The sequence below is a fragment of the Plectropomus leopardus genome, chromosome 6 (assembly GCF_008729295.1).
Source record: "Plectropomus leopardus isolate mb chromosome 6, YSFRI_Pleo_2.0, whole genome shotgun sequence".
Taxonomy (NCBI): Eukaryota; Metazoa; Chordata; class Actinopteri; order Perciformes; family Serranidae; genus Plectropomus; species Plectropomus leopardus.
Window position 1 is genome coordinate 24,710,525 of NC_056468.1, and position 16,552 is coordinate 24,727,076.

Sequence of the window (16,552 nt, forward strand, 5' to 3'; positions counted from 1 at the left end):
CTTGGCTGCATTTGTCTTGTATCACCCAGTTGTATTCTGTAGCCTAATGCATGGTCATTGCACAGTCACATCCAGATGGGATAGCATCTATAGGACTACATTCCCCACGTTTATCTATACAGCTGTTGCAGAATAACAATGGAGGTGGGCGCTGGACATCTAATCCTGATACGTCACATGCAGGGGATTCAGAAAGCAGAAACCTGCCCCTGCTCATAGACGTCACCACCACCACCGGAGAGGCTGGAGCGGCCAACGACACCTCGGATGACACATACACAGCACACACGCAGCTCCAGATCACCAGCAGCGCAGGAGCAAGACCATGCCATAATAACACCACAGCAGCAAAACGGGGACACGCCGCCGCACTGCGAAGCGAAGGAGGTGTGTTGCAGCTGCTCAGGAATGTCCACCGTGCAGCCCTGAAGACAACATGAAACGCAAGAGCGAGAGGAGACGAGCTGAGTCGAAGAAAAAGCGCTGTGCAGCTCACAACAGCTCAGAGGCGGAGCCTAACTCTGATATTTACACTGAGATAACAGGTAAGAAGAAGGGCTGCAGGATGAACCCAGTCAACTTTCAGCCTAGTTGGCAAATATGAGGAGACGCACACGGCAGACTAGACTGCGCATGCACAGCATTGCGTTTTTAAATGTGCAGGGTGTGTGAAAGTCTGGTTTTTGCAGCTTTTGACCTAATATGGCGACACCAGTCCGTCCCTTTTAAGTCAATGCAGTGTGTTTGCATCGAGTATGTGCACAAAATACACACTATCAGCAGCGCATTTTTCCCCTGGTGTTTAATTTAGTGCAATAAATTAAAGTATAACTTAGGTTTATCTGCTCTATCTTGTTTTTGGACTGTGTATGGTGATGGGACCGTGTATTAATGTCATAGTTGACCACTGTCAGTGTAAATTTTCCTATCGTTCATGGCGTTTTCTGCTTCTTGAACATCCTTGCGCAGCTCAAATCTGTGAGAGAGAGAGAGAGGGAGAGGGAGAGAGAGAGAGAGAGAGGGAGGGAGGGAGGTTCCTCCAAGTGTAAATCACGAATCTGATTGGCTGAGAGATCGCCCTAGCAACCGCTTGGGCACCGTTCCCGGGGCCTATCAAGTGTCTAATGTGGAGAACTTTAAACTGAAACAGGCAGGGCAGAGCGTAAATGACAGACCGTTCGTCCAATCACGTAGCGTCTTGCGTCTCTCTCAACCAATAGCGTGCCGGGGGATAGCGAAGGGGCGGAGATAATTTTTTAGCAGAGTGCGCACTTGCACTCGAAACTCTCCTTCCCTCGACTTCTCCTCCCATCGACTGGTAACTTTCTAGTCTCCGAGAGTTAGATTTTACTCTAAACATTTTTTTTAGAACGCTATATTTTTAAAATTCCGCTCTAAACGTACTTTTTAACCCGCGTGCACACCATCAGTGTACGTTTTACTCAGTTATGCGCAAGTCCTAGTGAAGGAAAATCAACCTTGTACGTTTCTCTGCAAAACAGTCATGTTCAAAACTGTGGGCAAGATGACCGCGGACGATGTTTCCTCAAGATGCATTGAGTTTATTAAGGGTAAGTTACTATAAAACACTAAAAAAAAAGTAGCTGTAAACAAAGAGGATCTGGCTTTGGAGAAATGAGAGACAACAGAAGTTTGTATGCATAACAAAAGCAAGTAACTGCCTCTTTATGATGTCGCCCTACCCCCAACTCCCTCCTCCAGATCAACTGTATTTCGCCATACTGAAGCAAAAGATCAAGAGCACAGCTGAGCGACACTGTTTCTGCATAGATGAAGAGCTGGCATATGAGAAGTAAGTTATCGTCCCGTCTTTGCAATTTGGACGAACTTTGTTTGCTTTTATTGCATGTTTTATGTGCTCCGCCACTTACCTTTGCACCACTTTGAGTGCAATAAAAGGCATTTTAAATGCCCACACCTTATGTTATCATTGCAGCCATCTAAAAGATATTTTCCAGACTACTTGTGTTGTGTGCAGATTTGTTCATAACTAATTCAAAATGCAGTGATTTTTGCTGTTATTGCAGAAGTTGTTATAGTGTAGTTATTACACATATTTGGATTTAAAAAAAAACAACAACATAAAAATCGTTTTAGCTCAATCTTCACACCACTATTGCAAAGAAATAAATTAATTAATTTGTAGAGTATTTTTTGGTGCGCTGCTTTTGATAAAAAGAAAATGACCATTTTTAATGTTGGCCAAAATCCAAATAATCACACCAACATTAAAAATGAAAGGCTAATAACAAAAATAAACTAACTTTTTTTAAGAGCACGGCTGTTTAAATGGGCTGTTGTTAGACTGGCGTCAGGGAGAGGACGTAACCGACCTTTCAGAGCCCTTTTTGTGCCGCTGGTACAAAAAGGACCTCTTGTCTTTGCAGCTTTTTGTCCCGTTCTGAGTGACCCACTCTGGCATCAAATGTTTCCAAATTTAGTCTTTACTCTGTCAGTGTTTTTACTCTTTCAGTCTGAGGTAGCTGATTCTATCTAGTGAAACTTCCCCAGAGATGTAGCTGGCTGCATAAATAGCCAGTGACACTCTTCTTCTTCTGCGTCTCTTACAGCTTCTATGCGGACTTTGGTCCCCTTAACCTGGCCATGTTTTATCGCTTCTGCTGCAAGCTGACAAAGAAGCTCAAGGTAAAGTAAACCGTTAATTGTACTTCCTGATAGAGAAAATGGGAGGCAAGACCCAGGTCAATCAATATCTATTTATACCAGCAGTGGGTAGTCTAAATAAAGTAGGGTTGTAGTTTTTTACACACCATTCAGTGAAACAACTTTAAACATTTAAATTTGTAGCCCTAATATTCCTGGTTTGTGTATTTGTCGAGGCTGTTTGCATTTGGTAAGTCGTGATTTTTAAGGATGTCAGACACAGATTTAGCTAAAGTTTGGACACAGATGATTCCGCCTCTCTCCAGCTCTAGTACATAACTGTCTTATGTAATTATGCCCAAACTGTTTTTAAGCTTAAAATTATGTGAATTGGCATTTACCCCACCAACTATGTAGAAAGTCATTATTTAACTTAAGAGTTAAAGACCTCGTCCATCCTTATTTAAGTTTTTGTTCAGCCACGGTGTGGTACTGCAATATCTATGTTTAATACCATTTATTTAGCTCTCATTAATAAATATTTTTGTCACATTTCACTTCATACTATTGTTGTCAATGTCTTTGCACAGTCCATTACGCTCTCAAGGAAGAAGATCATATTTTACACCTGTGGAGATCAGAAGAAACAAGCCAACGCTGCCTACCTGATCGGCTCATATGCAGTAAGTGGTGTACAAACACACATGTTATATATTGCTTGTGAAATAATATCATTGAGTAATAAAAGAGGCATTAGCTGATTGTACAAATCTATTTAAAGGTAATGAATCTAAACATGACGCCAGAGGAGGCATACAGTCTGCTGGTGTCAAGGAACTCAACATATATTCCATTCAGGTAACAGGTCACTATTTCTGTTTGAGTGTGTAACTAAGTGTTGCTGCAGCTTGGGCTGGACAATATGTGCTTTCAGTATCCACATGGTCATAAGCAATACTCAATGCAGTCATGCAATAAAGTATTTTGATTTTTGAAGACTATTTTCAAAGACAAAAAAGTGAGTTTATACGTTTAAAAAACCACCATAACTCTCAGAGCAGACTGATCTGTTTAGCAAAGTTAACCAGTTTAAAACAAGCTAACAAGCATCAGGTTTGGATTTTGCATCTAAAAAAAAAATCTTAAAAATCTTATTTTTTTAAAAAAACAAAACAACAATAAACAAGAACTTTTAGAATAAATTGGTTATGCAAGATTGTTGCAACTGCTGTTTGGAAATAGTTTGATTGTTAATTGTCTCTATATACTGTAACTCATCAATTTATCCAACTTTAACAATATTTCAGAGTATTCTATCAAAAACCCCAAAGATAATGTTAATTTTTTGTTGTAAACTGAAGACCCAGGAGGCTCAAAGGAGCCTCGTGCTCTGTTAATATTACTATGACTATAAAATGGTGAAATATGATAAAACTGTTAAAAGAATTTCCAGAACAAAACATTCAGAGAGCATTTTACAGCAGGATATGTTGTGAGGATGATGTGTTGTGTTGTCTTATTATGTTGTGCTGGTTAAGACTTTTAGTGTGTTTTATGTTTCAGAGATGCTTCGTTTGGAACCTGCATGTACAATTTGGACATCCTCGACTGCCTTCGGGGTGTTCACAAGGTACGTCTTTTTAGGATTTGTTTATTTTTCTCTCCTGCTGTGTAATGCTCCTAATGAAATTAACTCTCTCAACCGTCTCCCAGGCTCTGCAGTACGGCTGGCTCGACTTCTCCAACTTTGATGTGGAAGAATATGAGCACTATGAGAGGGCAGAAAACGGAGACTTAAACTGGATTATTCCAGGAAAGTTCCTTGCGTTCAGCGGGCCTCATCCGAAAAGCAAAATAGAGAATGGTAAGTGAAAGTTAAGCGTCTAATGTCTGACGTCATTTTAAGAACCTCCCGTAGACTCACGCAGTTTTTTTTCTCTCACCACAGGGTACCCTTTGCACGCTCCTGAGGCCTACATCCCATACTTCAGAAATCACAACATCACCACTATCATCAGGCTCAACAAGAAGATGTACGACGCCCGGCGTTTCACGGAGTCTGGCTTTGAGCACCACGATCTGTTCTTTGTGGACGGGAGTACACCAAACGACTCCATCGTCAGGAAGTTCCTAAACATCTGCGAGAATGCAGAAGGAGCCATTGCGGTCCACTGCAAAGGTGAGACTTCTACCCCACATTTACACTGCTAGAAACTTTCTCAATAGGTCAAACTATTCTGGCTGATTGTGGTTGGTGCATATTTTAATGCTATACTTTTTTTTTTTTTTTTTAGCTGGTCTTGGGAGGACAGGCACTCTGATTGCCTGTTATATGATGAAACATTACTGCCTGAGCGCTGCAGAGGCCATCGCCTGGATACGGATTTGCCGACCAGGGTCCATCATTGGACCTCAGCAGAACTTCATTGAAGAGTAGGCGTTTACTGAAGCGGGATTTCAAAAAAGCCATAGATTTTTTTGAAGTGGGGTTTTATAGGGTGCGTATCCATAATCAGTGCACCACAGACAGTAGATGTCTGTCGACACAACAGTATGAAGAAGTGGTGAGTACCACCGTGGAAGCGAGACAATGTACTGCTGCGGAGAGGGTCAGCAACAAAACGTATTTTGGCCACCTCAAAAAAAGTCCCACATTAAACAAAGTCAATAACAGTGAATGCAATATTGAGTGTTTTATCACTGCTTTAAATTGCTGTCAGATTGCCCTCTCCGACAGGGAACTGAAGCAGTTAACGTAAAGTTATGCTCTCATCAAAGCCACCAGATTACTGACAAAAACAGTACTGGTGCTGGTCTACCATTGCCTCCATCAGTTAGTTAGTTCGTGTTATAATGTGACTTCTGCGGTTACCAGGGTTAGTTTGAATGAACCAAAGTCACAAAACGACCAGCATCTGCTGTAGGTAATTCACTGACTGTGGTTACGTATTTCATATAACCCCACTTCAAAAAGTCCCAACCATCCCTTTAATAATAAACATCCATGACTGAATAACAAAACTTAAGAAAATAACATGCTGAGGTATTATTTATACAGCGTTTGACAGACAGAAACTGATCTGTCTCATCAGGTCTGTGTGGGTCTGGTGTGAACACATTTGATTGACAGTTCTGGCAGAGTAAACAGTCATTGCAATAACTGCCTTTACATATGAGGTCTAATGTTGCTAAACTCTTAACTGTTGCGAACAAATGTGTAATAATTTCCCATCTGACACATGCCCACTTTAGTCCAGTGAGAATCTGCTGAGAAATGTTAATCATAATTATGGTGGAGGTGGTTTGGCAGGAAAAGTGAGTTTATCTTACCGTTTGTTGACGTTTTCTTCATCAGGAAGCAGAACAGCCTGTGGGCAGAGGGGGATGTTTTCCGGGAGAAGATGCTAAATGAACGAGAGAACGGAAAGATGGCTGTAACCAGGATCCTGTCTGGTGTGGATGACATAACAATCAACGGGAGCAACAAGAACAGGACAACCAAGAAAGAAGAAATGGACCTGGTGAGTTTTGAGAGTCGTTCTTGCCACGTTTTCGGGATGCAGATTTGCTGCATGATTCTTGAAACTACTTTCGTAAGCAGAAATATTTTAATGAACCACAAGGACGTGTCTATTAATAGCTTTTTCTGTTTCACAGTATAATGATGATGAGGAGAGAAATGGCCTCACACAGGGCGACAAACTGCGAGCCCTGAAGAGCAAGAGGCAAGCCAGATCGTCCTCGGGTTCACTATCGTAAGTACCGAGGCAGCCTGCAATTCTCATCACGCATCACGCCGACGTGTTGTAGTTCTGTAGAATAAGACCGCTTCTCCTCGTCAGTCTCTTGGATCATTACAAGTATACAGAAGTGTTTTTCAAATCATAAGTAACTTATGATTTGAAAAGTTACGATTTCATAATAACCAGGAAGTGACCTTGTAGGATTTTTTTGTTACATTTGTCATTTCATTTGATGAGCTTTCTCTTTCAGCGTTTATTCAGGGTGGTCAGCTGTCACGGTTAATCTGTTAGGTCCTTTACCCCTTCCACGGCAATTTCATCCTAATATTGTAATTTATCTTTAAATAAAACAAGCAGTATCACTTTAATATTTCAATAACTTTTTTTCCCTCTTTTGGTTCTTTTAATTAAATGCCATCACATGCTGATCAAGTGTAACAAAGCCATCCCATTTTCATCGATAATCAGCGAGTGATGAAGATAAGTTAAGTCAAGGAAGTGCGCAGGTCAAATATTAAGACACAGAGTCAGTCATAAAGCTGTTTGGAGGACTGATTGAGGAGTTATCTGATACACAATCTTCCAGAAAAAAATTTGTTGAGGTCTGGATTTAGAAAGGCACAAAAGATGTGGCATATACAGAGATACTCTATGATTTAGTTTTTCTGCAGGATTGGTCATATGATTTTGGTTTTTTTTTTCAGTTGAAAGTTTTAAAGTAAATCTCAGAGTTGAGAGAAACGAAGTATTAAGTCCAAATCAATACAAGGCTTCTGAGCTTCTTAGTAATAATTTCATAATGTCCTTGAGGCTAATTTTCATGAGCATTTATTAATTTAAAAAAAATCACTGGTACCACCCTCTGCAGGCATATTAAAAGATATATGTAAATGTCCACAGCACTTCATACCAAAGCTCTATGCTTTAAAATGATCTAATCAGTATTGTACAGAATTAAAAGTTAATAATGAAAAAATGAGCCATTTGATTTAAATTCCAAGATTAAAAAACATTCATGCATCAAAAGTGATGCAGGAAGGAACAGAAGTAGAGAAAGACAAACATGTAAGAAATGTAAGGGATAGTTCACACCAAAATCAAAAATCCACATTTTTCTGAGCTGTAGTTCTGTTTATCAGTCTTTTGGTGTTGTCTGTTTCGGTGTGAGTTGTAGAGTGTTGGGAGATATCGGCCGTAGAGATGTCTGCCTTCTCTTGAATATGATGGAACACAAGCACCAAAACATACACCTAAAAAACTCATCAGTAATGTCTCTTACCAGAAATCATGACCCAGTTACTCATATAATCCACAGACCTTGTTGTGAGCAGTTTCATTGGGGAAATATTTTCTTTCATCCGAACAACGCCCAACTACACGGAAAGATGCATGCATTTACTGCTAGCTCACCTAGCATCACTGAGCTAGCTCAGCCGAGGAGAACGCAATGTATGTTTACATCAGAGCTTCTCCTCTGTGAGTAGATGCACGCTTCCTTCTTCAGGGTGATTCAGTCAGCGGATGTAGTTCGGCAGAAAGAAAATAGTTCCTACATATTCACAAAAATCTTGAGTAACTGGGTCATGATTTCTGGAAAAAAACATCACTGTTTGGTTTTTCAAATGTATTTTTTATGGTGCTTTGAGGACCACAAGCCGAGCGCCATCTAGTTTCAAGATATTCAAGAGAAGGTGTACATTTCTGTGACCGATATCTCCAACACTCAGCAACTCACACAAACAATCTAGATCGGTAAATAGCACTACAGATAATAGGAAAAATATGTAGTGTAGATTTGGGGGTGAACTGTTGCTTTAAACTCTACTAAAAATTCAGCTAAATTAAATTTGGTTGCTAATAAAAGTCATTGTGACATGTTGTAAACTTTGTCATTTTGTATCTAGGGTGTTGGGGTTTTTTGAGGGACACACATGAGAGTTTGGGTGGACAACTGTAACACGTGACGAGCCAGCTCTACAGGAGCATGGCGCTCCAAAGGCACGTGCTAACGTGCTAACGTGCTAACGCTAAGAACCCCTCTCTTCCCTGGAGTCCACATCATTTGTGCCCGTGTAAATCAAGCCGTGGAAGGTTGTGTGTCAGCATGGCTGAGGATGGTTGACTGGCCTCTGCCAATGTACCCATATGGCTTTGGCTTTTGTTGTCCCATGTCAGGCAGGTGGTAGTGTTCTGCTGCAGCCTCATGGGCACGGTGTGGCCGATGTGTTGCCTGCCGTTCAAAAGATAGCTGAGAGAGGCAGAGAAAGAGTGGGGGAGAGGAAAAACAGAGAGAGGATGTGAGGTTTTGTATGATGGAGGTAAGTGCACGTCACTTCCTTTTTTTAGCTGACATCCTCTTCCTGTAGAGATGGTTGCTATGCCAGTGAATGGTATGGCTGATTTTGAAGTTGTTTTTTTTTTCTTTCTTTCTTTTCTGTCTTTCTTTGGATGGTGTGAAGTGGATATGCACTTGGTGGATGCATTACATTTACACGCCTTTCATTATCTGCCCCTCATAGACGCACTGAGCTGATCTGCTTTGATATCGAGGCTTATCTGAGATATCCTCTGAGTTACAGTAAAGCTCTCAAGTTGAGCCCGCTGTACTTGTTAGCAACAGCACCAATTATTCAACTAATCACAGTTTTACGCAAGATCTGGATTAGTTGAATTCATGTTCTAGTGCTTGGCTTGCACTACTGACTTGGCACATCTCAAGAAAAAAAGTAGCAAGGAAAAATGGGTCCTCGTTCTGATCTGCAGTAGGTACTTATTGTTTGGTGAAGTAGCTAACTCCTGCTCAACTATTTAAGCTGTAGGTATTTTTGGAATTTGCCAGCAGTGTTTTCATGTTAGAATGATTTTTGCCTGAGGCGTTCTTTGAGTTTAATTATCTGCTTTAAATAGCATTGTTGGGCTGGTAAATTCCTCCTGATCGTCATTCTAGCACAGAGGATTATAAAACATCATATGTGAGCTTCTGAGGAGGCAGCAGGATGAAAACGTGTTTTTGATCCGTTCTCAGGAGGTAGTCGAGGCAGAAGGGAGATTTTTTCGCACTTCAGGCCATATGCCTTATCAGTGTATGCGTTGCTACACAAACCTCTAACTTCCAGCTGAACTTCACCATCTGGCTCCACTGTTTGTTTTATTATGTAATACCGAAGTGCATGTCGAATTCCAGCGATGATTAGAACGACGATTTTATGAAAACGCTCTTTTCTGCCCTTTCATGCATGGCAACAGGCACGAAAACCCTTGGACATGCACGCATGGACATGCCTCTGTGTTTGATCTCTGTTTATGTCTAACATGTAATTAATGTTGGGCCGGGTTCATTGTCGATTGCCTGTTGTTTTTCCATTGCTTTTGTGACTGGATCAGTGTACACATACCATCTGAGCTTTGGATACTCCTTCAGGTTTCTGTCTCTGCCAGCTTCTTTTTAAATGGTCCGTTTTTGTGGAACAAATTCGATAATGGAGACTTGAATATTTTACCATTTCTAGACATGCTGTTAGTATTAGAGCTTGGCAGATATATTGGCAAAGTAATAGCTATCAAAATATATTTGGGCACAAATTGCTGTCCCTAAGTGTTTTTTATAGTCTGCATTTTTATTTTTATGAACACAAATGAAAATTCCAAGTTTTATTTACAATAAATTCTGGGTAGAAAATCCTGTCGTCACGTACATGACATCAAATGGTGCTGAACAAACTCGGCCTCAGTTAGTTTTCAGCCACCTAAAAAAAAGTCAAAGTATAAGTGTATGCTGTAGCTGATTCCGAGGAGGATTGAAGCCGTTATATCAAATCCATTAGAAACAGTAATTTAACTTAGCAGAACACTGAGTTGCTGGTCTACCACAGCACTGAATGGTTACTAAAGCGGTGCAAATATTAAAATATAGCATACACTTACCGATATTTACTTATTACAAGGCAAAAATATGTTTTGCTGTGACCTCATCCACTGTAGTACATTAACTTCCATGCTGGTACATTTAGTTTATAGATTATAATAAAGCAACGGTGGAAATGAAATAATCACAGCAGAGAGGTCAGGTAGGTCATACCAGTGTGTTTAACTATTCATCCTTAAACGTTACAGCTCTAGCTTAAAATGTGATTGCGCATTTCTCCGCGGTTGTAATCAACTGCAAGTTGTCTATCTGAAAGTGATTGTTAGTGTGATGTCACAGTGATTCGCTCTATAGTGAACGGATAGTCGAATATCCGTAAAGAACAGCCAAATCACATTAAACTGGCGTAACTCAGAGTCGGGTACAGCTCTTCAATTGATGTGTTTGTTCACCGCTGTTTCAATCTCTGTTCATGATGCAGAGGTTTCCTACCCGTAAGTCATTGCAAACAAACATTGTGGTGTGGTCTATATACAGTATTAACTTTATTTGTTTGCTCTAAAATATTGTACTTGTTTTCATTTGTTTTTTTTATTGTGATTTATATCTACTGTTAATTTCAACTGTAAAAGAACCTGCTTGGTAATATATATCTGTCATAACTGCAAAATAACTAAGTTATCATAATTGTCCAAAATGTTTAAGTCTAAATGTGTAAAACTTGATTATCACTCAGTGTATTATTAGCTTTTTACTCTGAAATATCGACATCTTCCTTAAAATGTCCACATCGGTCATTTTCCAAGTTTAAAGCAAAGTGCTAACACATCAGAGCAAGTGAAGAACAAAAACTTGCTGACTGGCTCTGTTGGATGCAAGGCTCTTTGAAAGGTATTTCATCTAATCCAGTCCCAGTGGAAAAGCTGAACATCAGAGGCTTTGTGTCCTGCCCGGACGTCTCTTGTCTCTCCTTCCTTTTTTTCCCCTTTTTTCCGTTTGCTCTTGTTGTTGGATTTGTCCTCCTTTCAGATGGCTGGTAGCCATGCTGCTCTCCTCCCTGTGTAGCCTTGCCCTGTGGTGGATTGTGTATGGCTTCCCTTCTTCCATCCTGCATTTCTGTATAGACGGGTTAGGATTTCAATGAGTTCTGCCGCCCGTCAGCCCCCAAAAAACCTGTCCTGCCCCCCCTTCTGGAGCTCTAACTGAGAATGCTGTAAGTGAGCCCCCAGTCTTTTTTTAAACTCCCAACCCAAATCAGAAATTTGTTCCAAATCATCCTCTTGTTACTTTGTTCTTTCTGTAAGCACAGTACACTTAAAGAGAGCAGAGCCAGTTTTTAAAAATCACAAACATCAGAGGCTCCTGTCTTGTCATTGTCACCATTTCCTGTACATAATGATTTTGTCCTATTGTTTCCATCATCCTGTCATTTTGAGACATCATGCTTTGCTGGTTATTGTGCGGACTGGAGTGCCAACTGTTAAAATTAAACCCTGCCAGACAGTTACGCTTCTGAAAATAATAACTCTGTCAAACAGCAAATCAAGCCCCCTTTAAGTTGTTTAGTGCCACCCCCTGGCTTTTTTTGGTATTACTTGGCTTTACTAATCCAACCTGGCTGCTGAAGCTGCATATAATGATCTGTGCACAATTCTTAACACTATCAAGATTTTTAAAACCTTGCCCATCTCCATACAGTCTTCAACTCTGTCCTGTCACCTCTCTTCTCAGATCTCAGTATATAAAACGTAATCACATTTTCACTGTTGTGATTCTTGTGTTTTCACAGACAAGAGGAGAATAAGATTCACACCAGGTCATCGTCACAGTCCCTGAGGTAAGGTTTGCGGTGCGCCACAAGCAGGATACCTATGTTCTGTCACACAACATGGCAGCTCAGACTGATGCCATTTGTCTGCTCTGCAGCAGGGTCATCTTACAGGCCAGTGTTCAGGGCTGTAAGGCCAGCGTCAACCCCTTGGCTCTGTCTGACCAATCAGACAGCAGGAAGAGGACCAGAACCTCACTGCCAGCCAACGGAGTAGGAGGAAGGTCAGTGGCTGCATTTGACACCCACCACTTATTTACTCAGTGATAGATCAGATGTATTATCTGAAAGGGCAGTTTTATTTAAACAGACAAACAGTCAGTAAGGCCTTCGTTGTCTTAAATTAATCTTTCAAAAATCTTAAAGATTCTAAGACATATGAAGTAGAATATTATGATTTTTTTGTCAGGTGCTGCATGGTAAAAAATTTAAAAAAAAACAACAACAAATAACTGGTTAAAAAATCACTAAATTTCTCTTGCATGTTTTTTTTCAACATTTTAAGTAGATCACCTGACTTTTTTACTTGACCGAAAAGGACATGGTTTATGTAACATAAACATCTGGGTAAAGCAATTTATGTCCATGTTTTTTCCCTTCAGTTTAAGTTAAAAAGTCCTAAATCTAACTGGCTTTGAGCTGTAGGAACCCTGCGTGGAAGTGTTAACACCCATCGTCTGGTTCCCCCTCAGATTAACACCGTCAGCTCTGTAGTTTTGGTGTTGGTGATACAGAAACATCATTTTAACAAAAGGGAAACACTTTGACAGACTTAAACAAAATACCTGCATGCGCACGATGCCCCTATTTTCACCCCCGCTACGAATTTAGATATCTCAGTGAGTCTGCATTGTAAATAATGACCTTGCTAGCCAGCCTGCTTGTTAGTAATTTTCTTTTTCTTTTGTTTTTTCAGTACGGTAAGCAAAGAACTTCATTAATGTCACTTATGTGTTCACTTACCCTACTTTAAAATATTATTTTTTAACTTTTGTGTGTTTTTCTTACAAGTTTGATCTTAATTTTAATTTAAAGCTTTTAACATTTAACTTGTTTATACCTGTAGACAACCTGTATTAGAAAATAGAACAATTAAAACTGGATGAGAGCAGTATTTTTAATGTCAACTCAAAGTCCACTTATTATATCCTTATTATTCTGTAAAGTTCAGCTTTATCTCAGTCTTCATCAACAAAGTGAGTTTGTTCATTTTTCCTGTAGGTGCCTGAAATGTTTATAATATGACCGATGGAGCCAAAAATCCTAGAAAAGGTTTAAAATGATCTTGAGTTCAGATCATTTTGTCAAAATTACAATTGTATTCTGACTTTTTAGCCCTCAGTGTGGACATGTGTTTTCCCTTCTTTAAATATGGCATATTTTCCATGTCTCATGATGCAGGACTGTGCTGTGTTGATGTGTTGAATATCTAATGCATTCAATTCTGCTTTAATATGTTTAATCTGAAGTTAACACAACTGACAAGCAACCAAGAGGCTATAGCCACTCGTGGATTCTCGTGGAGTAAATTAACAGCTCCCCTTCTCTCTGCCAGCTCCCTGTGCCACACCAGACTGGTCAGGTCCCTAGGAAACTTGCATGTAGTGGCTGGCGACAGGGACCCAATGTGTTGGGAGCCATGTGACAGCAGCCATAGAGACACAGCCAGTGCAGCAGACAACACAGGCACTCTCATCAACTTAAACATGGCACAGGTCCACATGCAGGCAAGCCACCTTAAATCCACTATGAGCCACAAACTTTTTTTTAACATTTTTTTTTTCAAATTGTCTCTATACTGTCCAAACAGGGAAAATCATATTTAAATGGTTTCTCCTCAGTGTTGGCAGACATAAGATGATTAGATCTCTGTTAAAGATAATATTATGGGTGCCTGTGTAGATTCAGCAGTGAATCTAAGCGATGCTCAACTCTCTCCCTCTTTCTCCTCCTAATGCTTATAATCACTTAATGTACTTAGGCTGAGGAACATCAACAAGGATTTAATGTTTTAAACAAAATCAAGTTGTGGATTATCCACAAATTCTTCCTAATCAGATGTTTTACGTAGTTAGAAATGAGTATGATTCAATTTAGATCTCACTTTTAACCACTTTGATCTAACAGTTTTAATGTCTCGACTTATGTCTGGCAGTTGGGAGAAAAATGGTGAGTGGTGTCATTATCTTATATGTACAGTTGATTTTTTAAATTTTATTTTTTATTTTATCATGGAGACTTTTGACTTAAGTCTATATTTGTTTGACAGCAGAAATCTTAAGATAACGGAGTGGAGTAAAGCCATTATGCAAGGCTTGTCAAAGAAATAAAGTATAACAAAACCAAGCAGATTTTTCAATTCAAATATACCAGGGAAGTCAGAGGTTTTAATTTTTAATATTTATTTATTATTGATAGTTTTAGGGATGTACCTGACTCAGAATTATGTCAGTCTAATAAAATTTTGTGTTCTATACGAATTTTTATTTATTTTTCCTACATAAAGTTTTGAAGTTTAAACAGGCTCAGTGAGACATTCAGTGATGGTGGCATTCACAAAATATAATGAACAAGAGGAAATGACACTAGATATCAAACAGAAGCTAGAGAGTGTGTCATATTGCACTATAAATTACCTCTGAGCGGGAAAGAGAAGATATTCCCATTGTGTCCACTGCTGTCTGTTTCAAAGAGCAGCACGAAAGTCAAGTGCACTCACTCCACTCCCAAAATTTAGGGACCAAAACAGCCTCGGAAGTACACTGCATAGCACACCAACTTTCAAAAAAAGACTGCTTGACTTGAAACAATCCAAGTTGTCTTTAGTGTCTCCCGTCTGATGGTCACAGCAGCCCTAGTCAAGTTAAGCTTTATTCATGCTAGGGTTAAGGATCATCCAACATGTTTTTTTCCAGCTAAACTGATTATCTGTAATCTCAAATTAAACCATGTTGGTGCAACTCAGCCCCGGTTCTTTTTTACTCAGCTGCTGCACTAACATTATATATAACCTGACATTGTGCAGGACTAACATTTAGTAAATCTGATCCCGCTTATTTACCACTGTCAGGTTGCCAAATGAAACCTGCCTGCCTCCGTTTCCCTGCTGCTTCTGTCAACAGCATTCCTTTCACGTTCTCCAAGAACATCACATTTCCTCCTACGACTGGCTATAGCTTCTCTGGACTCTGCTGCTGACTGTGTCTTCTGCCCCTGGCCTGTTATCTTTAACACTGTAATCGTGTCTGCAACCTTTACTGGTGCTGATCTACAATGTTTATTTCTCCTTTCTCTTTCCTTTTGCATTTCTTACATGCAACAGACGCAATGTCTCCAGAGGACGTAAAGCTCGCAGCTCTTTGCAATCAATTCGATTTTCCAGGCTATGGTATCTCTCTCTTCCATTTCACTTATTGTAAAAAATGTTTGATTCATGTGCAAAAACATTGATTGCATGAATGAAAAAAGCCAACTGAGAAATGCATTGCTAATCAATGAAATCTATCCATCAAGTAACGCTGAATTTGTGCTTTTCATTACAGTCACTCCATACCCAAAGCTAGAGCTCCTCTACTTCGGTGAGCCTGCAGATCTGGAAATCCTGAGATACTTTACATGAAATCCAACTTCTATACAGCTACACGACTCTTTCAGTAGATTTTGAAGTTTGAGGGGAAAGGTTGGAACAAACTTTAACCAACTTTATGTGATATGAAAATCATTTATAGATTGTTTGATTACATTTTATCCGTAATGCACTTTTGGTTTTTATATTTTTAACTAAACATCATGAAACATAGTTTTAATCATTGCCTGGTTGTTCTTACTTATTGAAGCATGCAGTAGCAAACAGTAGACTGGCATGTGAATCCCAGAAACATCCTCCAAAATGAACACTGTGCAGCAGATGGTTTATAAGAGATTCTCATTCAGTCAAATGTGTACATGGATTTGGTTGAGAGTTTGCTATAAAAATCTGCTCTTGGCCGTCCATGTCTGCCTTGATGTAGTTAAAACATCAAGTCTATCACAAGTTACAGTACTGTGCTTGTTTGTACCTCCATTCTCAATATCTGGCCCGCCATTTACTTGTGAAGCTTTTCAGCTACTATATTTCAAGACTGTAAATATGTCAACATTTGATATACTCAGTTTGTATTTTTTAAATATTTTGTACTATGTTTAAATCATGCTATGAAATGTCCATGGTCCTGATGGGGCCCTGTCTAAAACTCATGTTCATAATCCATTTAAGACATTTGCTTGAAGCACATAGAATCAGACTTTTTAATAAAAATTACTCAAAATATGTCACTGGATGTTTGTCTTTGTACCATGTGCTTAATATACCACAATGCATTTAACAGTTTAAGTTCACAATTGTTTTCTCGCTGCAATAGCATGTGTATAGTTATGTTTTTTTTTTTTTAATTAATTAAGCCTTTGCTTTCATGCTAAGTCACAGCAACACTATTCTGCTCAGCTGAGGGC

The 16,552-nt window shown here is 39.5% G+C and overlaps 1 protein-coding gene across 8 annotated transcripts; it reads left to right on the top strand.

Annotated features, from left to right (window-relative positions):
* Positions 1 to 212: 212 nt before the first annotated feature.
* On the top strand, positions 213 to 16,370 carry cdc14b (cell division cycle 14B). Of its 8 annotated transcripts, XM_042487797.1 has the most exons (16): positions 213 to 545; positions 1,723 to 1,813; positions 2,592 to 2,667; positions 3,216 to 3,308; positions 3,407 to 3,483; positions 4,189 to 4,255; positions 4,339 to 4,489; positions 4,574 to 4,804; positions 4,920 to 5,058; positions 5,981 to 6,146; positions 6,283 to 6,380; positions 12,023 to 12,070; positions 12,160 to 12,285; positions 12,978 to 12,981; positions 15,384 to 15,449; positions 15,604 to 16,370. In XM_042487797.1, the coding sequence occupies exons 1-15, from the start codon at positions 437 to 439 to the stop codon at positions 15,405 to 15,407; spliced, it is 1,500 nt and encodes a 499-aa protein (XP_042343731.1). In that variant the 5' UTR covers positions 213 to 436; the 3' UTR covers positions 15,408 to 15,449; positions 15,604 to 16,370. The 8 variants fall into 8 exon arrangements, 7 of the variants coding, with proteins under 7 accessions (XP_042343731.1, XP_042343725.1, XP_042343728.1 ...); XM_042487791.1 differs by lacking the exons at positions 12,978 to 12,981; positions 15,384 to 15,449 and adding an exon at positions 13,617 to 13,788; XM_042487794.1 differs by lacking the exon at positions 12,978 to 12,981.
* Positions 16,371 to 16,552: the final 182 nt, after the last annotated feature.